The 27328-nt window shown below is 30.1% G+C and overlaps 3 protein-coding genes across 4 annotated transcripts; 2 read left to right on the top strand and 1 right to left on the bottom strand.

Moving 5' to 3' along the window:
• Positions 1-5941: 5941 nt before the first annotated feature.
• LOC114190036 (protein trichome birefringence-like 36) lies at positions 5942-8661 on the top strand. Its single transcript, XM_028078786.2, has 5 exons — positions 5942-6418; positions 6682-6853; positions 6926-7107; positions 7271-7429; positions 8070-8661. The coding sequence occupies exons 1-5, from the start codon at positions 6090-6092 to the stop codon at positions 8368-8370; spliced, it is 1143 nt and encodes a 380-aa protein (XP_027934587.2). The 5' UTR covers positions 5942-6089; the 3' UTR covers positions 8371-8661.
• A 3090-nt stretch (positions 8662-11751) lies between these two features.
• Positions 11752-16601, top strand: LOC114190066 (Ubiquitin-like superfamily protein). 2 transcript variants are annotated; one of them, XM_028078831.2, is made up of 6 exons: positions 11752-11901; positions 11999-12054; positions 13308-13493; positions 13710-13749; positions 16038-16144; positions 16241-16601. In XM_028078831.2, the coding sequence occupies exons 2-5, from the start codon at positions 12052-12054 to the stop codon at positions 16118-16120; spliced, it is 312 nt and encodes a 103-aa protein (XP_027934632.1). In that variant the 5' UTR covers positions 11752-11901; positions 11999-12051; the 3' UTR covers positions 16121-16144; positions 16241-16601. The 2 variants fall into 2 exon arrangements, with proteins under 2 accessions (XP_027934632.1, XP_027934631.1); XM_028078830.2 differs by having other exon boundaries at positions 16038-16601.
• A 6866-nt stretch (positions 16602-23467) lies between these two features.
• On the bottom strand, positions 23468-26026 carry LOC114190336 (uncharacterized). The gene is made up of 3 exons (XM_028079178.2): positions 25539-26026; positions 24801-25030; positions 23468-23832 (listed from the first exon to the last, which is right to left on the bottom strand). The coding sequence occupies exons 1-3, from the start codon at positions 25876-25878 to the stop codon at positions 23554-23556; spliced, it is 849 nt and encodes a 282-aa protein (XP_027934979.1). The 5' UTR covers positions 25879-26026; the 3' UTR covers positions 23468-23553.
• Between the last annotated feature and the right edge of the window lie 1302 nt (positions 26027-27328).

Below are 27328 nucleotides of genomic sequence, written 5' to 3'. Positions count from 1 at the left end.
ATAAACCCATACAGCATCAGTTTTGGAAGAACCCACCTAAGCAATCAGTGAAAGAAACAAATTTAGCATTCCAAGCTAAGATTTTTAAAGGGGAAAACGTAATTTTTTAGTTTACACTTTCAAACTTTCAATTAAACGAGGTCAAATTCTCTATACTTACATGTTAAATTTAGTTCATGTTAAATTTAGTTCCCAAATTTTAAAAGAATGTAGATTTAATTTTTTAACTTACAAAACATTAATGTTTTTTAAACTTAAAGGGTATAAACCATATAAATTTGATAAAAACATAAAGATCGTTTCATAACACAAACATGTAAATGTGCAGCTTAATCCAAAAGATGACTGAGAGTGTAAGAAGAATTTAATTTAGATTTAGTATTGATGTATACAAGTATTACCATGTCAAACTAATCAAAACTTATTTTATAAAGTAACTAGCACACAAAATATTTCAACAATGTTCAATTATACAACAATATAAAAGAGACTAATTATAATGCTCCTGCAAAAAAAAAAAAAAAAAAAAACTTACACTGACAAATAATAATCGGATATCATCCTTGAATCAAAAAGCTATAAATAAGAAGTCAACCATCATATTCTGTCAAAGATATTTCCATAATGAACCAACAAAAATTGAAATTAATTTTAAAAAAAGCTAATACAAAATTCAAGCCCAACATTATCAGATATCAGTTTATAGTATATTTGAATATAAATGAACCTTTTTTGAACCAAAGATTGGTGAAATCAAAGAGAAAACCTTTTAGGGTATGAAGAACTTGAGGGGATATCTTGAGAAACAAGTTGTGGCCGATGATCTGCCTCCCACTTTTTCAACCACCACTGAACCCATTTCCTCTTCTCCGCTGCCTTCATCATTTCCCATCGTTCTGCATCACCTTCAACAGATGCCAGTACCTTGGCCGGATTCAAATTGAAAAAAAAAATGAATTTAATATTCTCCTTCACATGATGGAATTGAGATTTTAAAAACAGAGAAACAATAAGAAAAGTGCTTTACATTTGTATTTTATCAAGTTCAAAGTAATGAAGAAAAAGAAAGAAAGGTTAGAGATTGAAACTTGATTTGGTTGAAGGAGTGAGGAACAGAGTCGCAGTGCAGGCGGAGGTATATATTCGACACGCAATTTTGAAAATTTTAGGGTGGAGTAACCCATAATTTCACCCTTAAACTATTAGTAAGAATAAAAACTGCTTAAAGAATTTTAAATTGTTAAAAATTGTATGGAGTAGTTCTTGAATACAAATATTATTTACATTTAATTAAAATACATCAATTTAAGAAATAAACTGCTAATCATTAAACATTTTCAGAATTACGTGAATAGTTATTGAATAGTTATGTTATGAGAATTGTCATTTATCCAAACTGGCGTAAACACAAACGTTATCATGTGTACGCATCTTTTTGAATTATATTAATAATTGATGATATTATAATGTTATTAAGTTAATAAATAAAATAAAAATAAAATAAAATGTATGGAGAAAATATGAGAAAAATAAAAAATAAGAAATATATAAGTAAATAGTTTTATAGAAACTTGTAAAAATAACAGTTAATTTTTAAAAATTTAATAAATAATTAAATTGTAAAGGATAAAGTTGGAATTATGAGATGTGGACACAAAAGAGGGAATCCCCTTTATATATAAAATAGGAGAAAAAATAAGAAAAATATAAGTAAATAGTTTTATAGAAACTTGTAAAAATAACAGTTAATTTTTAAAAATTTAATAAATAATTAAATTGTAAAGGGTAAAGTTGGAATTATAAAATGTGGACACAAAAGAGGGAATCTCCTTTATATAGAAGGGTAAAGTTGAAATTATGAAATGTGGACACAAAAGAGGGAATCCCCTTTATATATAGAAACTTGTAAAAATAACAGTTAATTTTTAAAAATTTATTAAATAATTAAATTGTACAGGGTAAAGTTGAAATTATGAAATGTGGACACAAAAGAGGGAATTCCCTTTATATAGAAGGGTAAAGTTGGAATTATGAAATGTGGACACAAAAGAGGGAATCCCCTTATAGAAACTTGTAAAAATAACAATTAATTTTTAAAAATTTAATAAATAATTAAATTGTAAAGAGTAAAGTTGAAATTATGAAATGTGGACACAAAAGAGGGAATCCCCTTTATATATAAAATAGGAGAAAAAATAAGAAAGATATAAGTAAATAGTTTTATAGAAACTTGTAAAAATAATAGTTAATTTTTAAAAATTTAATAAATAATTAAATTGTAAAGGGTAAAGTTGAAATTATGAAATGTGGACACAAAAGAGGGAATCCCCTTTATATATAGAAACTTGTAAAAATAACAGTTAATTTTTAAAAATTTAATAAATAATTAAATTGTAAAGGGTAAAGTTGAAATTATGAAATGTGGACACAAAAGAGGAAATCCCCTTTATATAGAAGGGTAAAGTTGGAATTATGAAATGTGGACACAAAAGAGGAAATCCCCTTTATATAGATTATTATTATATAAATAAGATATTAAACTTGTTTAATATCTGTTAATTATCTATAACTATATATGAAGATGATTTCCTCTTTTGTGTCCACTTTTCATAATTCCAGTTTTACTCTTTACAATGTAATTATTTGTTAAATGTTTTAAAATTAACAATCACTTTTACAAGTTTTATAAAATTATTTACTTATCCTCTTCTTCTTTTTTTTTTTTCTTATTCATTAACAATTATTTTCTTATATTTTCTCTATGCATTTCACTTTATTTTTTATAAATGTAATTTTAGTTTGTTTATTAACTTAATAACATTACAATATCATCAATTACTAATATAATAACATTCATATTCAAAAAATACGTACACACAGGCGTTATTGCATCTGTGTTTATGCTAGTACTTTGTTGTAGATATTAAATATTTGGTTAAAATACTTCCTTGGTCCATGTTTTTGTTCAAAAATCTCAAATAGGTCCTAAGATTTTTTTTAGTCTCAATTAGTTCCATATTTTTTTAAAATGTATAACAATTAGGTTCATTTCATTAATATGGTATTATCGATTTTAAGGATGTGTTACGTGTCAATTCCTTATTTTTTTTAACACAAAGTATAAGTAAAGTTTAATGTAAAATATAAATTTAAATAAACTTTATATTATTAAAATGTTTAATAAAAATATCATTATAAAATTTATATAAAAGTTAAATTTAGTCTCAATCTGGAGAGAATGAAATTGAAAATAAACAAAATGGACTTAAATATAATCAAAATAACAAATATATGGACCAAAGTGATATTCAAACAATGACTTGACACATGTCACTTTACTGACTTGACACGTGACACAATATTAACGTGACATGTGACATGAATAATTTAAAAAAAAATAAAAAATTCAAAAAAATGAGGAGCTAACACGTGACACATCCTTAACACTGTTAACACCATGCTAACGGAATGGACTTAATTATTACACATTTTAAAAAATATAGACCTAATTGAGCCTAAAAAATCTTAGGACCTATTTGAAATTTTTGAACAAAAACATAGACTAAGGAAGTATTTTAGTCTAAATATTTTTCTTTTCCACGAAGATATGTCCAGAACCTTGTAATTCTTGATCTCATGATAGTATAACTTTATCAAATTAATTTTATTTTTCTAAATTTTTAATAGAATTAAATCTATGATCTTTATCACGTTTTTTTTATTTAATTATTTTTATTATATTATTAAAAGTTTAAATTCGTGAGATAGTCGATATAATATCCCAAAAAATACCGCATATTTGAATATTCACAACAAATAACTTAAGCATATAAACACCATGTTATACTCATTCCCTGTTATATATAAACTAGAATACAATTTTATATATAAAAACTGACTAAGAGTTGTCAAAAGAAAACTCAAAACTAAACATTATCCTGATACACAACTACTCAACGGCATCTCCTATTCTTCCTTGCACAAAACTATTTGCAGAATCCTCAATTGTTCACACCAATCAGATGATTATTGCAAAAGGAAAACAAACACCAAAACACAACTAAGACAAAAGAAGGGTAAACTAATAAGTTTTAAGAAATTATCTCAATCCATAAAATATTGACATAAATCAACTAAAACAAGCAGATATTCACATACAAATATATATAAACTACGACTCAACTAATCTAGATACATGCATTGAAGTTGGATCCAGACAATTTTGTGCTTGTAGTGACATCTCATGCTTTGTAGAGCGACAAATTCAAAGTGAAACTCTATCACATACAAGGTTAGTCCGTTAACACCTTTAGTCAAGGAAAAATCTAGGCTAGGACCTCCTGCTCCTCTCACCACATACTTCATTCCTTTCTAATTGAGAATTTAAATGGTTATTAGTACGTCATGATAACCGCCGCCAAGACAATCCCAAACCAATCGCCCAACGACTATCTCCCTAGAGCTCTAAAGGAAAACAAATCAATTAAATCGCCTGGTGCGTAAAGACTCGCCTAGTGATAGAAGTTCTCTTGCTCAAGCGACAAATTCCTCATCTGAGCGAGAATTCTAACAAATAGCAAAGATGAACTTTTGATATTTTCGCTTAAGTGAGAGCTTCTCTCGCTTAGGCGAAAACAACAAATTCTCGTATGCTCACAACATGCAAACCTAGAAAGTCAAAACAACACCAACCAACATTTAATTCAAGCCAATACACTATTCAATCCAGCGAAATTAAATGGAATTAACACCAAAACAAGCAATACATTTTCAAATCTTAGAAAACAATCTAGCTTCTCTTACATGTGAAAAGTACAGAAGACTAAACTCAAGTATCAATCCCTTTTTATACTTAGCAGAGATCACAATTCAATCTAAAAACGATAATAACATGATAAGGGGACATGATCATAATCACTGATTAATAGAGAATCATAAGAACAAGTTCGATGACTCATGTGAGAGAAGAATTTTCATATGCATAGGGATTCAATTAGACAAGAGTTAGGAATAGAAAATCAACTTACTCTGTTGAAGAAATTGATTGGACAGAAGTTAAGAGCGCGTCTCAGGGATCACAATTTTAGAGAGAAGACAAAGAGAAGGAAAGGAACAATTTCTAGAGAAATAAAATGTTTATAAGCAATGAAATTTAAATTTTCTATTTATATTTAGGTATTTTAATAATAAAATAATTGACTTCTATTATTTTAAACATTTATCCATTCTAAACTACTATTTTCTAGATTCTTACGGTTGAACCACAATTCAATTAAATTAAAATAAAAATAAATAAATTATGTTATAAATTAAGGATTACCATATATTTAATCTTTAATTAAAGACATGTTTAGTTCTTGATGGATTAAGTCTAAAGGAAGTTAAATTTTTAAGTTCGAGAAAGTAACAAAATAACACGTTAAAGAAAATACTATATCTCTTTAATCTTTTAACCCTCACTTCCCCTTGTCACCTTAACAAAATGTTGTTATTTAGTTATTCAACTTCAAATGATCTTAAAATCAGAAAAAAAAAAAAAAAAACCTCACTCATCAACCCAAGACAAAACTGTTAGTAATGAGTGTATTTATTTTGGTTTCCTAGTAAAGGTAAAGTTGAAAAGAAGAACAGAAACCACTTAAATGTCACACTGCCAATAACAAACAATAACAAATGCACATGCCCACCTGTCTCAACCAAACCATATTCAATTCCAAAGATGAATTCACTCATTAAAGAAGAAAAAAAAGTGACCATAGCAATACAGGTGAAAGAAAAAAAAGAAGATAAACTTTCTACATAAATTATTAAAGTATAAGCACACAAAATTTCTTAAAAGTTTAAGGAAATGATACTAGAAAAAACTTATAACTTTAAACAAATTTTGTCTCAAAGAGATTCATTTTCTCTTCTTAATTATTTTCATTGGAAGGTACCAATTAGAAGTAATGCATAGCATAATGCACCTCTCTATGGTCCACACCTTCAAACCACCGCAAGTCATGCCTTGATCAAACACTTTACCTCCAAACACTAGCTCCTTACAATCTACATAAACCCTTATTGCTCTCTCACAGTTTTGTTCTTCCATGGCAGCACCAAAGATCCACTTGTTTTCCTCTTTCTTATTGTGCAGCACTTTTCTGTGCTTCCTCCACTGCACATTGTCCCTGCTGAACCCGGAGGATGAAGCTGGCATTCTGGTTCAAGCTGATGATGTTAGGATGGTCCAAAGCAACATAGATTCTAAGAAGATGTGTGACTTTTCAGTTGGAAAATGGGTTTATGATGACTCTTACCCTCTCTATGACTCTAATTGTCCATATCTAAGCTCTGTAGTTACTTGTCAAAAGAATGGTAGGCCAGATTCTGATTATCAGAAGTGGAAGTGGAAGCCAACTGGTTGTGCTTTACCGAGGTATACTTTGAAAATCTCACATTGAATAGAGATAAACAATGTAATAATATATAAGTTGGTGCAAATTTTACTTTACAAATCAGTTTTGTGTAATCGAGTTAGGTTTAAAGTTCGATTTTTAATCGTATAAATGGTTTTTGTTGATGTTATTGGTATGAAAAGGCTTCAAATTTTGGTTTTTGATTCTATCTATTAAAAACTAAGGCTAGTTTAATGAACATAGAGATATATCCGAAATCTAACTTCTTGAGGGCATGGTGCAGATTTGATGCACTAAGGTTTCTTGGAAGAATGAGAAGAAAGAGAATAATGCTGGTGGGTGATTCAATGATGAGAAATCAGTGGGAATCTCTAGTTTGCTTAGTGCAAGGAGTTATTCCAACTGGTCGAAAAAGGGTGACTTATAAAGGCCCTGCAATGGCTTTCCATGCCCTGGTGAGATATTTATCAGAACATATTTTCTTTTGCTTTTGTGAAAATTATTGACCATGTAGTCTTCACCTGAAGGATTTTGAGACTTCAATTGAGTTTTTCTGGGCACCCCTTTTGGTGGAACTGAAGAAAGGTTCAGAAAATAAGAGAATTTTACATTTGGATTTGATTGAAGAAAATGCAAGGTATTGGAGAGGAGTTGATATTCTTGTATTTGACTCAGCCCATTGGTGGACTCATTCTGATCAAACCAGCTCGTAAGAAAGATTCTCATTCTCTAAATTTTTGCATTGCCTCAAATCAAGCTGAATTTCACTGTAACTGAAGAAAATTAAGAACAGAAAATTGAAATTAGTTTATGTATGACTAGTGCTCTAAGTCCTTAAGATGTGTCATTAAGTTCTATCATGATAATACCAGATGGGATTACTACATGGAAGGAAAGAATCTCATAAGAAACATGAGTGCAATGGTTGCTTATCAAAGAGGACTCAGCACATGGGCAAGATGGGTGGATCAAAATCTAGATCCTCTGAGAACACAAGTCATTTTTAGAAGCATGTCATCTAGACATAACAGGTACTGTATGTTTCTGTTTGTATAAAACTTGGCCTTTATTCTCTTTTTTCTAAAATGTGTTTTGACCATATGCTAAGGTTTGAGACTTAAGTGCCAAATCGAAGAAATTATTGGACTCTATAGTGAGTTTCTTATGGCCTTGTCTTGAGCTTTTCAACAAATGTCCTTATTAATTATGACATACAAGTTCTATGGTTTTCTTTTATCTTTGCCTAAGATATACAAAGTCTTTATCTTGAATCCCAAATTAGAAGTATGAGTTTCTATTGTGTTGTTTATGAAGTAAACTGTCCAACAACTGTATTGAGGTAAGGTGACGTGAGATTTGCATCCACTTATATTATATACTGTGTATTGATCTTATCTCTAGTGAGTGTGAAACTTTCAACATGTTGATGCATATGCATCTCGAACGTAGGACTAGACTGAAACAAGTGGTCTAATAGTGGTACAATAGTGGGTGAAATATTAGGTCCAACAAACAACAAACTTTATCAGGATAGGCTCTAACTCATGGTATGGTTCTAATATTATGTTAAGAAATGAATTTTAAGCCTAACTCAACATTACAAAACTGACTTGTAAGATGACATTTGCATTTACTTTATATACTGAGTCATTTATCTTTTTGTATATGCAGAGAAAATGGTTGGAAATGCCACAATGAGAAGCAGCCTCTTCCATTTTTCAGCCACCTACATGTTCCTGAACCTCTGGTGGTGCTACAAGAAGTGCTGAAGAGAATGAGGTTTCCGGTGTATCTGCAAGATATCACAACAATGACAGAACTGCGCAGAGACGGACACCCTTCGGTGTATATGAGAGTAATAGGACAAGATGAGAGGCAGAAACAAGGAAAAGGCCTTTCTTCTGATTGCAGCCATTGGTGTCTTCCTGGAGTACCTGATATCTGGAATGAGATGCTCAGTGCATTGCTTTGACTACAGCAATGAAGTGTGTTTTAGGAAATGCAGACACTGTACAACAACTGATATAGATCACCATTTACTTAACATCATCCAGAGTCTTTCATGGTTATGGTTACTCTTGCAAGGACATGGTTGGTTGTTGCTGTTCTTTCTATGAACATGTGTCATTTGATGGAAATCTTCTATCATTTATGTTCCGGTGCTAAACCTTAAATCCTAAACCCTAAATGTTTCTGAATCGTTTTTTACCATGATTTTCACAAATCAGGTTTCATTCCATCAATTTAACTTTTTACTCTTTAATTGATCTTGAAAATCAAACATATAATACTAATTCTACGTTAGAAAATCAATTCTAACAAATTCTGCGTCTTTGACGTATAACCACGCAAAAGTACTTGAGCATAGTGAAATGAATGCAACCACTGAATAGGGGAAAGAGTGATTGAATTGAAGCTTTGTTACAGATTTGAAATGATGGTGTTAGATAAAAGCATTATATCAGAAACATAGCATCATAGTATGCAAAAAAGAGAAAAGCACATATGCAAAACACCCTCCATCTCCTCCTTTGATTTCGTGATTTATTTAGAAACTTTTTTGATTGAACCAAATCTTGAAGTGCTTTTTTTTACCAGTAAAATAAGAAAAAGCAAAAACTTGAAAAGTGTTTGGTCACTTGTGATCATTATATTTAGTTTCACTTATCTTCTTATCTTAAATGACATTCATAACATTTTTAGATGATATTTATAAATTATAAATGTCTTGATTTAAAATTTCTACTCGCCCTCTTTCTGTTTTTAACAAAATGATATTTATTATTTTTAGTTTTTAAATAGATATTCAATTTTTTTCCTCAAATAATAGGAAAACGTAGCAATAAAAGAAGTAGATTGAAAATGTATAATCACCATGTATACACGATATAAAAAACCTTCAAATGAACCCAATGCATCTTTATTTTCCTAATATTCTTCACATCAGAAAATTCATTGCAATTCGGCTATTAGGAATCAAATTTTGGGAGAGATTTTCTAGTTTTTAATTTCAAAAGAGGGAAGGAAAAAATTAAGAAAAAAAATAAGAAATTGAAATTGTAAATAAGTAATCTAAAATAATTAATTGACAACGTGATATTAGATTTTAATTGGTTTGAGAGAAGAAAAAACTAATAATATAAGGATGAATAATTTTGATTTTTTTGTATTGTGATCTTTTGTGCAATTTGAAATTATATTTGTTACAATTTGTATAGAGATAGTGAATAAAAGATCATTGAAAATTTTAAAATTTACCGATATTATTATTATTTTTATTGTTATTCCATTCAATTATGAATTATTTGTTAATTTTATTACATTCTAATTTATGTAAATCATGAAAGACATAATCATTGCAAATCCTCTTTTGACCAATGAAAGTTTCAAATTCAGAAGACTATCTTCATTCATTTGATTATACTAGAACGCAGAGATACATTAAATTAAATGTGTTTTATTTTAAATTATATGTTTGTTTCCTCTTCAAACAATTTTTTGATAGTTTGGAGTACTTATTAAGTAGTCAAATAATTTTTTACTCAAACTGAAATAAGCTTAGAAACCATTCAAGTTATCTATGTAAAACAAACTCTATTCCAAATCTTAATTTTGAGATAAGCTTTAAGTAATCGTCTTAATAAACTAAAGATGAAAACATTTTTTGAAAACAAAATATGTTTAAAGAATAATTGCGTTAAGTATAAGAGTAACTTAAGAGAATATGTTTATAATATAAGAGTTCAGATTATTTTTTTTTTTCCTTTACTTAAGTATTAAAAATAGATTATGTTTGTATTTTAAATATTTTTTTAATATATTTTAAAACGTCAAAATTAATGATAATCAGTGTATTTTTAAAATATTTTTAAAATATTTTAAAATACAGTAAAAAAATTTTACAAAATATACAACAGATAATCCAAATTCATAATCTAATCGAGACTTCTCTTCTCGGAGGTGAAACAAAATATTATATAATTTGTTATACAAAAATATATTTTATATAATCTGTTCGTTTACAAAACACATAATCTTATTTATGAAACATTTTCATGATTTATACTATGTTCTGTTCTGAAAATAAGTTAACACTATTTAAATGTTTTAGATAAACTTTTTTCCGTATTTTGTCGTATTTATTTTTTTTTTAAATGTAATGAGAAAAATAGACTTCATTATAATTTTGGTTCTTTACTTTTGTAAAATCTGTAATTTTAACCTTTCAAGTTTTTAAGCAATGTTGATTCTTATAATTTTATAAAAAATTGAAATGTTATATTTTAAATTTTTTATGCAATTTTATTCCCTATGTTTGATCAAATTCATAATTCTGGTCCCAATTATGTTTCACAAAATTTTAATCTCTTAATTTTTAATTATTCATAAATTTATCGATTTTCGGTTTGAAACATATTAATTGTTACACTTAATATGTCTGACTAATTAAATGCTAGTGATATGATAGTTTAAACACTAATTAATACATATTTTAATTAATTAAAATGTAGAAAATATATTGAAGATTTATATCTCTATAGGTAAAATTATCATCTCCCAAAGAAGTACAGAGATATTTCACAAAGTGTAAAAAAACTAATAAAAACATAACATAATACCCTTAAATAATTTTTCTTTAATTTACGTAGTAGAACGTTTTGAATAAAAAGAGATACAACTAAAAATAATTAAAATGAGGATTAAAATTGTAAAAAAATAAATTAACAAAAATTGATAGTTTTATAAAAAATAAATAAAACTATAATAAATGAATAAATAAATAAGGAATTAACATAGTTGATGAAAATGAATTGAAAAACATATTTTATAAAATATAAAGATTAAATTGTGAAAAAAATATCTATAATAATATATAAAGAGATTTTCTTTTTGTGTCTATATTTCAAAATATCAATTTTATCCTATATATAATAATTTATTAAATTTTTAAAAATTGATCATTAATTTTACTATAAAATCGATTATCTCTGTTTCTTCTTTTATTCTTTATTTATCAATTATTATTCTTTCTGTTCTTATATATTTTACTTTATTTTTAATAAATATAATTTTAATTTATATATTAATTTAATAATATTATAATATTATCATTTACTAATATAATATCATACATATTTAAAAAATACATATTTCTAACAAAAATAAGATTAAAATAAATGAAATAAAACACATTAAAGAACAACACAACACACGTATGTTCACAACACATTGTTTCAAACAACTGTTTTGTTTTTATTAATTTATTATTTGATAATTAATTATATTTTAGCTAAATATCTGAATTTAATATTTTATTATCGAAATCCAGTTCTCAATTAATTTGATTGTATTGAAAAAATTGATTTTGAATCCATCATCTTCTTTAAGAATAGCAGAGGTGGAGTCAAGGTCAGGGGCACGTGAACAACTAACTAATCGATCACCGTTCTGTGTGCGACCAAGAATACCTCTCTGAAATCTGACAATTTTCACAGATTCGCAGGTGAATTACTCATCACCAACTTTCACCACTTTTCTTGCTTCAAATCCATTACTTCACTTGCAACCTTTGTTTTCCTTTTTTGAAAATTTTTCTCCAGTTTTTGGAAACTGCAATTTTGTTACCGGAAAGAAGCACCTGGAAAGTAATACAATGGTAAGTCACTTTTGTGTACCCTTTAGTTTCTAATCTTTATTTACTGTGTTGAACCATGAATTATGGTTTGTTTCAAATTGAAGTTAAGAATTGGGTTTGGGTGTTTGTTTTGAAGTCATTTAAAGTTAAGTGAGGGACCTGGAACCAAATGTTCTTTCCTAATTGCTTTTAGGTTGTGAAAAATAATAAGAGGGAAAAAAGAATTGGTAAAAAACAATGGTGTTTGCTGTGCTTTCACGAGAAAGGAAATAGGAGATGCATGTCTTTATAATTACCTCTCTTGTCCCAGGAGTTTGTTAGTGTAGACGATCCTTGCCAAAATACTAGCAATGATGTTAGAACTTTGGAGATCATGAAGATGTTCATAGCTTGTTTGATTTTTATTTCCTTTGAAACTGTACAGTTACTGAGACTGATTCTTGCTATATGATGGCCATTTTGGTTTGTATCTGGAAATGAATAGGTTACTTTCTGTTTTCTTTCTATTTCATTGTCAATTCTAGAGGTCTCAACTGGTGTGCTTTAGCATCATTCAGTTATAGAACACAGATACTCTGATTTCAAGGCTATAATGTTAAATGCTAATCTTACTCATAGCATAGATGGAGATTTGGCGATAGGGAAAATAGGAAAAGGGAAGACCTCTCCAGGTCTGTTATAGCAACAAGAAAAGAAAGAGGGTTAAATTGTAATTATTTAGTATGTGATTTGGTAGTTACTTATCTTGGTTAGTGAGTGAGGACATTATAAAAAGTTCCTCAGTTGCAAGTGGGATTAGCTTTTTGAAAAATTAAACTTTGTAACCGGATATTGCCAGTGTGAAAAGGAGAGTGCTCTTTTTGGGGTAATTATTGTTTACCTTGGTGCCTTTGTTTTTGTTGTAATCATAGAGATAAGGAGCTGATCCTTTGTAATAAAAAATATCTAGATTATATATGTATTATTCGAAACATTTTTATTTATCTCTATCATATCTTTGTTACTCGAGGGTATCAAATGTCCTCTATTTATTGTATTGATTTCTCTTTCCTAAAATAAATAAAGCGTAATCTGTGCTGTCTCGGAACATGGTTTCAGCTCAATGCTTCTCTCTTTCTTAATGTTATACAGTTTTCATGAAGTGTGAAATGATACAGAAGTATTTCAGTCACTATGCTATTGCAGCAGATTGTGTTAGGATTTCTAGTTCTGTTTTGTTGTCGTTCAAAAGGGATTCCTAACATATATCATACTGAACTTTTGTTTATTGACAGGATATGTACATTCGTGTTAAACGTAGTAAGACAACCTACTTCATCCGGTGCAAGGCATCTGATAAAATTATTGACATAAAGCAGAAGTTGCAAGAACTTGTTGATCAGCCAACTAGTAATCAACGGTTAATTCTACCTGGTACAGGGGAAGTATTAGAAGACTCTAAGACTTTGGCAGATCAAAAGGTAATGTAATATTACATTTTCTATGGTGTAAACTTTCTGTATATTCTTTTTAATGTTTGCATATATGTTTGGTTATATCTAAGTCCTGGGTATTTTAACATGTCAATTTTTAATCTGTAGCTGGCCAAAATTTTCTGTTTGCCCCTTGTACCGCTTTCACCTGCATCTCATAGGCGTTGACAATTTCCTATATTTTTATTTTTTTTTACTTTTCAGGTAGAAAATGATGCCGTTGTAGCACTGACCTTGAGAAAAGGTAATGTATATTATTATTCTTTCTCTAGGTACCAATTCAGTTTCCTTTCGTCCTCCACTTATTGTGTGAAGTATCCTATTAACTGTTGTCTTTGTTGTTCTCTGAAAGATCCTTGAATTTGGGTATAGACATAGACATATTATTCAGGTCATCCTTGACTTTAGTTTGGTTAACTTTGAACGGTATAATTTTTCCAGGGAATTGACGTAACTTTAGTTTTGGAAATCCAGAAAATTGTAATAATAATGATCCTCAAATTTTTCGAACCAATTCTTAAATATTCATGGATTCCTTAATGAATTTGTAGATGTATTTCAGGAGTACACAAAGGCACTTTAAACTCCTTTTGGTAACATTAGTGACTTAGCTCCTTTACTTATCTAAATCATTTGGTAATTTTCTTTTGAAAAATACACTTGTTTATTCCATTTATAGAATCTTGAGAAACTAATCACAGTGAGTTCTTGTTTGATAAGAAAAGGCTCCTCTACTGTATAGGTAGACCATATTCATATTCCGGTTATTCAAGAATAGGAGTGAATTGAAATCTTTATTGTACAGCCAAGCCAACCCCACTATTATAAATTTATTTAGTATTGTGAATTGTGACAGTCAAATAGAAGTGGAGGCAACCTTACAAAGCAGATTACATGGCTCTTAAGGAAAGTTTAGATGTAGTATACGAAATGCAAGCTTAGCAAGAGAGAGGTGCCTCAATCCCAACATAAGGTGAAAATTAGAGATCATACCTTATAGGTCACAACATGGTTTAAGCGTCCTGGGTCCATCACACAAAAACGAAATCAGGAGCTGTGTAAATGTTAAACTGGCACCAAAACTTAAAGAGAAATTTTTGCTCTGAAACATGTTGTTCCCATCCTCACCAAGGTGAGAAATTTTTACAATGTTATTTTAGAAATAGGATGACTTATTCCCTTGATTATGTCTCCTTCTATGCTGTTTAATATACACCTTTTGAAATAACCGGTGACTAGGATTAAAGTGGGGTTGATGAAACGAAGGAGGTGCTGAAGTGTTGCATGAAACTTAGTGTTGAGTCGCGAGAAGCTATTAAGAAAATAAACTCACGTAGCATAGATGAGAATGTTATGTTGGATAAATGGACATAGTAAACAAGGTAGAATTTTAAAGGAATGCAGTAAAAAGAAAGATGAGATAGCATCTGCTGAAGAAAAAATAGAGATCTCACTTCAGGTGGTTTGGGCATGTATACAGAAGGCCAGTAGAAGCCTAAGTTGGGAAGGCAGCCTGTAGTCCTATTGCTAATGGTAAAGTGAGGCTCAAAAAACTTACAGGCAAAAACCATTGAGAAGGATTCAGAGGTCAATGGTTTCTCCATGGACGTAATTTGTCATAAAACTTTGTGACCACATTTAATGCATGTAGCTCACCTCATGTAGGAAAAGGCTTGTTCATTATACTGTGAATTGTTGCCCCATAAGTTCATTACCCTTTTAGGCTTCAATGGGACTTTTTGTTTGGCAATGGCTTCCCTTTATCTACTGTACAAGCGTCTGACGATAGTCCTTTTGGATTTTCTTTTATTTTACAAAATAGAATATTATTCAAATGCATTATTCTGCTTAACATTTATTATTATTAATATCATCATCATCATTATTATTATTATTATCATCATCATTATTATATAGTTGATCTCATTCTGAAAATGGTAGTCACAATATGTTCTTGTCAATTTTAGTGTTGGAACCGAAGTCTCAGTTTTTTTGCTGTATTGTTATTCCCAACAGAAAAAAGAATCACTTATTATAGGTTATTAGCATGCTATGGCTGCTTGGAATTGCACGCGTTATTTCTTTAACTTGAAAGGGACCTGCTAACAACACTTTATAACCTCGGAAAAAGGGTTTCAGTTGGATTTTTCTTCTACTGTCAAGGTCAAAACATCTTGTTTCAAATTTCTCTAAAACGCATCATGTGCTTTTTGACTGGATTTTACTGAGGTTTGAAAACCAAAGAGGTCAATATGGCAAAGGAAAACAAAATTATTTTCAATCCAAAAGTTAACCTGAGCTGCAGTTGTCAAATGATGGATTGGACTTAGATTGTTCCTGGAATTAAAGTTGTCTCCTCTAAGTGTTAATTCACATATTGAGTGTTAACTTACATGTAGCTTATATTCTCTTATCCAGCATATCTAGTTGTTGCAGATATACCTTTGACCACATTTTCTGTAAAAGAATCCTTGAACACCTTTAATTTTCAGTAACAACATAATGAAGAGTTACCCTTCTGTTCTTTTTCAGATGATAATGAGTTTGAGGAGGTCAACATTGTTCGGCCTAACGATTTCTACCAAGCTCGGGATGCAGATGGTGCGAGTTGGTAAAGCCATGGCTAACTCACATTGCCGGTACCCTGCTCATGGAATAATTGATAAATATTCCTTGTAACACTTTAAATGCAATTTCTGTTATGTGCTAATAGTACTGTTTCATTAATTTATCAGTTGGCATGATGAAATCCATAATGGCTCAGGAAACATTTCCCCAAACGATTGATCAATTGTAGGAATAATTATGTGCTTGTTATATCATGCATTGCCTGAAGAGAGTATGGCACTTTCTGAATCTTTTGAATCAAATTTGTGGGCTATAGTTTAGATTGGCTTTATACCAATGTAAATGTAATGCTGAAGGACTGGCATATCTAAGCGTGGTCATAAAGAAGACGTGAATCATTTGCATAATATTGGCCATTGTGGGCAGGTACTTTTAGTTTTTATATTTGTCAAAATTTTGTATTTTAGTTATTGTACTTATAACCTATTTTAGTCTTCAAGCAAATAATATTTTGTATGTATTAGTTCATGCTGCCAATTGTTAAATAACTTAGTTAAATTTAGATGTTGAACACTGCACACAATTTTGATTCATTGTTGCAAACTTGCCAAAAACTTTTACTGGTTTCACAATACACCTCCTTGCTAATTACTGTATGGAACATTTTCATTTAAAATTTCTGGCAATTGTAGATCTGTCAAAAACACTCTAGTGGTTTAACAAATTACCAAGATATTTATAGTATCTTCCATCGTGAGTTTTAATTTTATGGTGGTATTTTAGCATCTAATTTGTTAGGGAAAGAAAACTATTTCTGACTCAATTAGGCATAATATCTGACCAACAAAATGGTTGCCTGTAAATTAAACCTTGATTAGCAAGACTCTCTACACATCTCTTACCTTTAGTGAAAATGTGAAATCTTAAATTTCATAGTTGATCCATTTCTAACATATCAACCTCAGTAAAAGCTTGCTGAACTAGCATAAAACCACATTCCCAATCAAAGATTAATCCAACCTTTGTTCAATAGTAAAAAATAGCAGTTAGAAATTTTGAATCCTAAGTTCTTAATACCCATTATATGCCATGAAACCATAATAAACATACCTCTTGGTCCATGAAATAAGCCAACTAGAAGAATGCCCTCAAGGCCCCTATCAATGGAGGTACCCTCAGTTAATCTGCATAATTCTTGATGCCTTCCTGAAATTAAAGTAATAAAATCATAAACTAACTCCCTTCGAAATAGAACCTGTAAGTGATATTGAAGCCTTGATCATGATCAATGCTTGATAAATACCATTACGATGGTCCTAAAGATGTTTATTGTTGCAGCAACCTCTAAATCTCAGACCTGAACACTGAACTTTTTCTTGAAAAGCTCCATAATTGATGAGTACATGGATGAAAATGATCTTTATTACAAAACTTACTTTGATGTAATTTTTAGATTAGTATTTCACTCATTCTAAGTTTAGGTGTTAATAGTAATTCTTAACTTAGATCGTATTTGGGTCTATCAAGCACACAAGGAATAAGGAGGTGTGACCAAGGGAGTGCAAGAAATCAAGAAGCACATGGCAAACATTCATTCCCAACAATAGACCATACAATTTTGGAAATTGCTTTTTGCACCCTACCAATTTCTTCCTGCACCATCAATATGAGGAAAATACTTAAATACCCTTCATCATTGCATCATACTCCTACTTCCATTACCGCCACCACTAAGGCCAACGGATCCCAACTGAAGAAGAAGAGAGAAAATACTAAAATAATCCATTATGAAAAGTTTTTTTCGGAAAATATTTAATATGTTCCATAAAGCTCTTTCCAAAACTCATATCGAAAAGTATAATATGTATTCCGGAGAGTGTATTATGAAATTTGTTTTGAAAAGGTTTTCGAGATGTATTTCACGGGTTTTAGCAAATTTATTCTAAAAATCTCGTTTCGAAAATTCTGTTTCGGAAATATTATTTCAAAAATCCCCTGTTTCGAAAAGTCTGTTTTGGAATTCATAATTTAAAAGTCATTTTTATAAGGATAAAATGGAAATTTGATGGGCTGTAGGAATAAATTGCCAGATCAAAGTTAGATTTTTGCTTGTTACACTCCATGATTACTACTTGCACCTTTGTGTTACAGCAAAAAGACTAAGATAACCTTCTTTGCTGCACCAAAGCTATAGGGTTATAAAAAGTATACGGGTAAGGTAGTAACTGTGGGTGAAGGAATATAAAACTTCAAAGTTATTAGAAGTGACATTAAATACTAAATGAGGAATCATGTGCATTAAAGAAAAGAGATAAAGGTTGTGTAATAAAATAGAATAAGTTCACAAGTGTGCTTTCAAATTTCTTTCATTTAAACATTTATGCTCACAGAGTCCCTTTAAAACATATCTGAAAAAATAAAATAGAATACGAAAACGATTTCTCCATTAAGTCCTTTAAAAGTAGTTAAAAAAGGTTCTATTCTCAATGGGCTTTTACTTTCTACGTCCCCACAATTTGTTTGCACACCCCCTCAAATTTCCCTTTCCGTCTGATATCTTGATCCATTCTTTTTTATTAACTTTTATCTCATCATTTTAATACCCTTTAATTATTTATTTTAATTTTTTTAACAGTATAATATAATAATTGAAAGGAAATTAAAGTAGTAAGTAAAAAAAATTGAGTTAAAATATTATTATCTTTCAAAAAACCATTTTCCATGACTTCTTGATGACATGTTTCGAAAACTTTCAGATATAAGATTTTCCAAACTTTCTGAAACAATTTTTAGAGTCAAATTTTAAAAATATAATTTCTCGAACGATGTTTACGGAATAGGTTTCAACATGCATGAAATACATTTCACAGTAAGCTTTTCAGGGTGAAATTTACGAAACAAACTTTTTAGAACACATAATTTCTTCTAAAATGAGTTTTCTGCAACATTCTTTCAAAAATGTGTTTCGAAAAGAATTTTTCTGAATACTTTTAAAATACTTTTTGAAAAAAGCTTTTCAAAATTATTATTTTTTGTATTTTTTCATTTTTTTTTTATTCGGCGTCAAGAGTGCAACGCAACAATAGAAAATCCGTAACATAAAAACAATAGAAAAGCCAGAAATCTAAGGAATATTGAAAATCCATATCTACAGTGAAAAATTAAATTGCAAGAGCAGCGATGACAAGAGCAGCGATGAAACAAGATGAATTTTTGAGAGTAAAACAAGACATTGGAAGAATAACTTTGATTAATGATAGTCTAAATAATTATAATTGATATTAATTAAAAATAATTTTAATTAATATTAATTCAGCAAAAATATTATTAATGTTAATTAAAAAAAGTTTTGCAATATTAAGAAAATAATATCAATCAAGATTGATTAAAAATTCAATAATATTAATATTTTAAAATTATTAATAATGATTAAATATTTTGACATCTTAATTACATTATATTTCAAAACACATTTATGTTATCACATGAATATTTATTAAAAAGAAAAGAAAAAAAACTGCAAGTAGAAGAGGTAAGCCAAATCCATGAGTCAAGGGAAACTTTCCACAAAAATTATACCATTATGAACATGGGAAATGAAACGTATTATAAAAAATAAATAATTCTAAACTTATAAATACTAAGTATAACTTTATCTATTTATTGAAAGCAAATATTATATATATATATATATATATATATATATAAATTAATAATTAATGATATCATATTTTAGTTTCCATCTATAAACTAAAGAATCCTTAAGTCCACTTAAATTCACCAAGTGTCATCCATTAAAAAATATATTGACAATAATAACTTTATCATTTAATATTTAATTAAAATTAATTTATAACAATAACATCTATAAACTAAAGAATTCTTAAGTCCACTTAAATTCACCAAGTGTCATCTATTAAAAAATATATTGACAATAGTAACTTTATCATTTAATATTTAATTAAAATTAATTTATAACAATAACAATCAGCTTGATCAATTTATTAAATATATCATTTTATAATTTTTTTAAAATTTATTATATCAATCAAATCATCCACCAATATTACAAATTTTTTCTTCTTTTTCATATTTTTTATTGTCATTTTTTTAATATAAAAGAGTATATCTTTCGCTCAACGAATGGAAGTAGTTGACCTTGACTCATAAGCGACCTCCTACTCAACTAGAAGATATGCTCGCTTACTGAGAAGCTGCTTTTTGGTAGAGAGTTGTATGAAGTGGAGGATTTTTTTGGTGTGGGAACGAACCAGAGACCGAGGAAATAGGGCAGAGGTGCATCCAATGTTCAAGACCTCATTCATCTTTATCCAATTCATTTCCTTGTTCCATTTTTGAGTCCCAAATGTGTACGAAAAGATAATTACACTATTCATTGAAGTTTGACATGATGTATCTTAACTCCATGTAGATTTTTCATATGCAATATAATATTTTTCATTACTCTTGTGTTCTATCTTTAATCTTAATATGTATGATTGAGTATCTATGCTATTTTGTGATATCTAATTATTGAAAAATATTTTGGAACATAGACATGGATAAAACAACCAAGAGAGGTTTGGCTCTAGGTATAGATTTTAATCTCTTGGTCATTCTAAACACATTTTCTTAATGCAAATATTGTATTAGTAACTAAGCGATTAATATTTTTACATAAAGGTTTAGAACTTGTCTCTATGGAATTAAGACTTGTGTGCTTATGGTGTGAATGTTTGAGTAGGTGTAGATATATTATGTAGATTATTGCATGGAGAGTAGTTATGAAATCCAACCCATTGAACCTTCCTCTTATTGTTTTATATCACTTAATTTAATATCTTTCTATACTTGCAATTTCATTTCATCTATTGCTAAATTTAAATCCATTAATGTTTATATTCATAGTCTGAATTTAAAAATAAACACAATTAACCAAACAAAAGAAAATCTCTTGAAAAAATAATATTTAGACTTTCATTTTAATACTTGTATGATTGGGTACATTTGTCGAGTACTTAACACAATAGTGAAAATATAATCCTCAATATTTTTTTCTAAAATGTCACTATGAAATGTACATTCTAAAATGCCTTATTGGCCATTGGATTCCCAATAAAACCTTTCATCAATTTTCCATAATTATCATTCTAAAAAACATTTGATCATATTAGATAATGTACAATTTTGAATGCGTTGATCATGCATTATGAGTGAATCATCTATCACTTCTTTTTAATTTTGTGTGCAGTTAGTCAATTATGTAATACATTTCAGGACAACACTTTTCATAATAAGGATTTTAAAAAACTAATTTTGTGTATAAGTATTATTATGGGGTGAGGGAAGAAAAGTACGGGTATAGAACGAAAATTTCCCACACATTTTCACATATAGGTGGAAATGCAAGTTAATTCATTTTGTCATGAGTAATTATTTGTAGTAGCTTCTACACTAAGTTTCACACTAAAAACATCAAAATAAGAAGTAACTTATGTTAGTTTGGACTTTAGATATATCTCGCACTCTCACATTGATTAGGAATTAAGGTTAATGGTAATTTACATATATATTTGTCCTTTAATCCTATGAAACACTTTTTAAGGACATAATTGTGATGTAACTTTGAGTTTTGAAGTGGACAAAATGAATTGCACTTAACTGTTAGAAACTACAGTAAACCAAAGAGTAGTTTGTCTAAACTGAACTGAAAATTAGTTCAGACAAATTGAACTAAATTATATTTTGTTCTACCAAACTATACTACAATGAACTTGGTCCATCCCGACCTTTGACCTGAGTCAGGACCGACTCGACCAAATTTCTGTCATCGTTGAACCGGCCGAATTTGGCTAAGGCTTACTCAGCTGAATTTGGCTGAATTTATACTAGGGTTGACTCATTCAAAATCAACCAAATTTCGGTCGAGACTGACTCAGACAAATTTCGATCAGGAACGACTTAGCCGAATTCAACAAAATTTCGGTTGGGATTGACTCAACCAAATCCGACCAAATTTTGATCGTCGTCTACTCGGACGAATGTGACTAGGGTTGATTAAGTCAAATTCAGACAAATTTTGGTCGAACCAACTCTGTTAAATCATGCCAAATTTTACTTGTGACAGACTCAATCGAATCCGTCCAAGTTTAAACCAAGTTGATTTGATCAAATTTGTTTAAAGTTTTAATGAGTGGAGCATGTGTCACTATTTCATGCCTATGTGCTTCTATGTGTTATCAACAAGGTAGTTTTAAGTTAACGAGCAGTTAACAGAACTACAACTTTAAAGGTTTAATTTTTTAAAACTGAACTATAAAATGGTTCAATTCAACCTTTATTATAAATAATTCAGTATTTTTAGTATACTATAGTACAGTTATTAGACCATTTAGTTCAGTTTAGTTAATTTTGCCAACCAACAGATAATATCTCAAGTGTAATGATTGTCCCTAATTAATTATCTCAATAAACTTCATATCAAAAAATTAACATTGTGTGTCAAAATGAACATGAGATTCGAAAGACAAATCCTTGCTCCCCTTTACCCTAAAGTGAAACATTTACTTCATTACACACAATAATCCCACATTAAACTTGAAATCGAAACATTATTAAATAAATATTTAATTAAACTATTTACCTGAACTCACCATAATTTAAATCTAATGAATATATCTTTAGATTTGTTAAAAATGGTAGTGAGCTTTTGTTAATCCCCAATATAAATATTTTCTACTAAATTGTATCTTTGTCATGCATGTTGTTCTGTTTTATCATTCCTTCATTATTCTATGTAATATATTGAGAGAATTCTTAAAGAAGGAGTTTCGGTGTAATAAATCAAACTCTTCACTATACAGTCTCACCATTAAAGAAAAACAAAAACTTTTTTCCAGAAGATAAACAAATATTTATATAAACATAACAATAAAATAAAAAGTCCCAATACCTACTATGGTCGATTAAAATTCAATTTCATCATCTTACTATCGAGATTCTATCTACTAAATAACTGTTTAGATATAAGAAAGTATTTGTAATAACTACATCTGCATAATTATACTGCCACATCATCCTGGTGTGGAGAAACTTTGAATTTCACAAGTTAAAGGCAACCTAATGGATCATTTGTCACTGTTTGATTATTTGTATAAGAACAACATAATGGAACCATCACTTTTAGAAGAACAACAGAACATAGGTCGTTGTTTCGTTTACCTTACAATGGTCTTTATGTACCTCTTTTATCTTCTTAATTGACTAATCTGGAATGTAAAATTCCATTCCAGAATTAGTACCTTCTGGATTTTTGGATTAAATATTCCAAAAAGTGAAAAAGAAAATAGGCAAAGTAAGATCAAGGTGGTAGCCATCGTACATAATTCTCCGTATACATGGACTTCAGAACTCTATATCATTTAATTTGAAGATATGATGGAATGGTTCCAATTGGAGTACTGAACAATGTATACATAAATTATAGAGAAGAATAAATTGGCACACCTGGTAAGGTGGCTCCAAAATCAACAATAAAGTTGTTGCCTGTGACGTACTCTGAAGAATCATGAATAAGATAACGTGCTAGAGATGTCAATGCTGGATCTGAAGTACCTAACCTTCTCAAAGGCATTATTTTCCTGACCACACCTTCCAGCCACTTTTTTTGCAATAAATTCTCAGTGATTTCAGATTTGAAAATTCCAGGGGATATTGAATTCACTCTAATTTTGTGCACTCCCAATTCCATAGCCAGGACCTGTCAAATACCATCACCCAAGTTATAGTGATATCAGCATGATGTTTATTCAATATGATACAAGTAGTGAAATCTTGACCAGCTTCCAATTTGTGCATGGCTCCATCTATATATACTTCGTTGAATACGAGTATAGCAATTTAGAGCACAATGCCATAAGGAACAGATACTCTAGAGTTAGTTATGAGTCACTAATGTCTACTTTCTTATTCCTTCTTTCTTCCGCCTTTTCTCTAACTAAAATGGAATTCCCATTCCACTTATTCTTATTCAATCTAATTAAAGTATTCTGATTAAAATAACTACTTTATATGCTCACTGTTGTGATAGAACGAATTGTAGACCCAAACTAACTTCTACTTCACCTTTTATCCTAATATTGGCAATTTTTCATTTATATATAACCCAGATAAATCAAACTATGTAATTGTATATGTTAGGAATGAGTGCTGGCAAAGATCTATAAGAGAAAAGGGTCGGCATGTTTATCATAGGGAAAGGAAAGAGTCAAAGTTGTAACAAGTTATTAGATGGATAGGAATGTGAGTTGGTCCTGTTATTTACTTTAATGTAATTCCCATAAATAAGTCCTCTTACAAGTAAAGGGGAGAGGATTGAGTTTTTGATTTGCTAGGCAAATTCCAGTGCAATAAGGAAAAAGCTCCTTCGGGTATGCTTCTTGGGTGATTCTTATCTTTCTATTAGCAATAAAAAAACATGTTCAGTATTTCTTTTCTTTGTTTGGTGTTAATTTTTCCTAGCAAGAACTATTATCCCTACATCAGAAAAAGAACCTGAAAGTGGATCACAACACATCAAACAAGTTTCATCATCTTGATTCATTTACTCTTTGCTATAATGCAGTGGTCATAAAATTATTACGAAATCAAAAGAAAAAAAACCAAGAGAGAATTAAAAAAAATGGTTAGATTTTAAGAAAAAAAAAACATCTCAAATAATATTATTACCTTGGTCAGCATATTTACTCCTGCCTTCGAAGACGCATAGGCAACACCTCCAGGCAATTGCCCCCGATTTAAACCAGCAACTGAAGAAATATTAATAATTGATCCCTTCATCTGGGCATCACACATGCGTTTGCATACATATTTTGACACCAACCAACACCCGGTAACGTTAGTCTTGAACACCTGATCCCACTCCTCCTCAGACAATTTCAAGGGTGATTTAACACTTCCTACACAAAATAAACAGTAAAAACGCCACTACAACTTTTAGGAAGCAATCAAGTGTTCCAATGTATTCAAACACTTCAGTTATGTCCTCAATGTTAGAAATAAACAAATAATTTCTTCTCTTTTTTAGCTTTAGTCACTCTATAATATTCAATATTTTTGGTGTTAACAGTTAATATGATGACTAAGAAGTCAGGGTCTAAAATTAAAAAAAAATGACTATGGTCCCTGGTCTGAGTGAATCTGGAATTGAATCCTTTAAGCAAGTTCTAGACAATGATCACAATTGTGAATGAAGAAGAGTTTTGTAAAATAGACTAATAACGTTTAATCATCAACAAAACAGGATCAAATGTCATAACCCAAAAAAATAACAATGGAGACTAACACAAAAATTTTGAACATTACATATTATTTTTAAAAAATTAAAAACTAATATAATATATAATGAGGTCAGCAAAACTGAATTTAAGCCAAACAATAATAATAGAAAATGTCATAGTGGATTACCTCTGACACCAGCGTTGTTAATGAGAGAATCAATGCGGCCATAGGCGTCCCAGGCTTTCTGCACGGCCTTGTCGATGGTGGAGGCATCGGCGGCGACATCGAGCTCCACGGCCACTGCGCGGCTGTTTCCGGCGGGGGAGGGCCAGAGGCGGTTGATTTCGTGGCAGAGGGAAGTGAGGCGATCGAGGCGGCGAGCTGCTGCGACGACGTAGGAGCCAGCTTTAGCGAGGTCAATGCAAAAGTCTCGTCCGATTCCGGAGGAAGCACCGGTGACAAGAACGACTTTGTCTTCTAGCTTGTGCCATGGCTCCAGCACTTGTTCTGCTGCTATCAGATTCATTTACTTATGCCTTCGATTTGGTGTTTGAATCACAACAAGATCCTCTACCGTGGGAAGCAATCGTGTACACCGGGTTCAATTTCTAGTTTTAGACATCCTTTTTTTTTTTTAGTTTTTGTTTTTTCTTTTTGTTACCCAGGGATGGCAATTAGGCCTGGCCAGCCCATGGATCCGGTCTGCAGGCCCGCAGAAAAAACGTGGGACGGGTTAGGGTAGTGAGTCTGCAGGTCCACGTGGGCTGGCCTATAAACTCACATAAAATTAAAAAAAAAATTGCACTTGTGTATATTAATTACTTTTTTGATGTATTCTTGTATTAACGTTTCAAATTTTTGTATAACTGGAGAAAACAAATATTCTGTAATTTTTAATGTGCTAAAATTTAAAGAATACATTGTGTATGTCATAGTATGAATATGATCAAAATGTTGAATTATCAATTTATCATCTAATTCCCCAAAGTCTTTACTTAATTTTGTGAACTTCTTAAAGTATTCCAATTTTTAAACATTGAAAGTTTTATCATAAAATTAAAAAAAAAAAGCGGATCGGCCCGCAGACCCTCGGGCCAAGGAGTATGCGGGGTGGGCCAGTGTTTTTAGCCCGCGTTGTGCGGGCCTTATGTGGGCCGGCCCGGCCCGCATTGCCATCCCTACCCGCAGTGCTTCATGGGTTATTTTTTACGAAAATGATATTTTGACTTTATTATTTTGACCATCTTTTACACCATAAGTGCTTTTATTTTAAAATAATTTTGATTTTTTTTTCAATTGTTAAATGTGGCCAATTTAGAATTGAAAAGGAAAACGAATATTATTTCATTTGAACCCGAAAAGCAAAAAAATCTATTTCTCCTCCCTTGCAAAACCCTAGTTCCAACTATATGATTTCTCTTCCCGTCACCATCATCTTCTACCTCAGTACATGTAGCAACGACTTCCCCATTTATTCCTAACAAACTAAATAGGCTCATTTTATCGAAGTTTCGTTATTGATGCTATTATCGAAGTCATTGTGGTCCTCTACTTGGACTTGTGATACCCTAGTCGTGGGTATTAGTTCATCTTTATACATTTTAAATTTGTAGTTTAGTTTTGTTTGTGTTCTTTCCTCCCCATTTTAGCATACATTTCATATTTCTTTTATTGTGCGGAAGAGGGCGTTGTTGGAGTCTTTGTTGATGATACATTATTTTCATTGGAGCCTTTGCTGATGATATATTCGTTTTTTATGAATAAAGCAAACCTTCCATTTTATTATTCTCTTTTTTTATGTTGTCTTTGTTTTTTCGACGATTGGAGTAGAAGAATGACACAAAAAAAAATTATTTTGTGTCAAACATATCTAAAGATGAACCTAGTTAATTATTTTTGTGTCACTTTTGACAGGTTTTGTGCCATTTTGTGTGGAGACCAGTCAAGAGTCAAGCCAGTTAATTACTTTAGGTTGA

This window comes from Vigna unguiculata, chromosome 7 (assembly GCF_037176805.1).
Source record: "Vigna unguiculata cultivar grain cowpea cultivar isolate G323 ecotype 2 chromosome 7, ASM3717680v1, whole genome shotgun sequence".
Lineage (NCBI taxonomy): Eukaryota > Viridiplantae > Streptophyta > Magnoliopsida > Fabales > Fabaceae > Vigna > Vigna unguiculata.
Note: the sequence above shows the minus strand (reverse complement) of the source record. Positions and strands in the feature narration are given on the sequence as shown.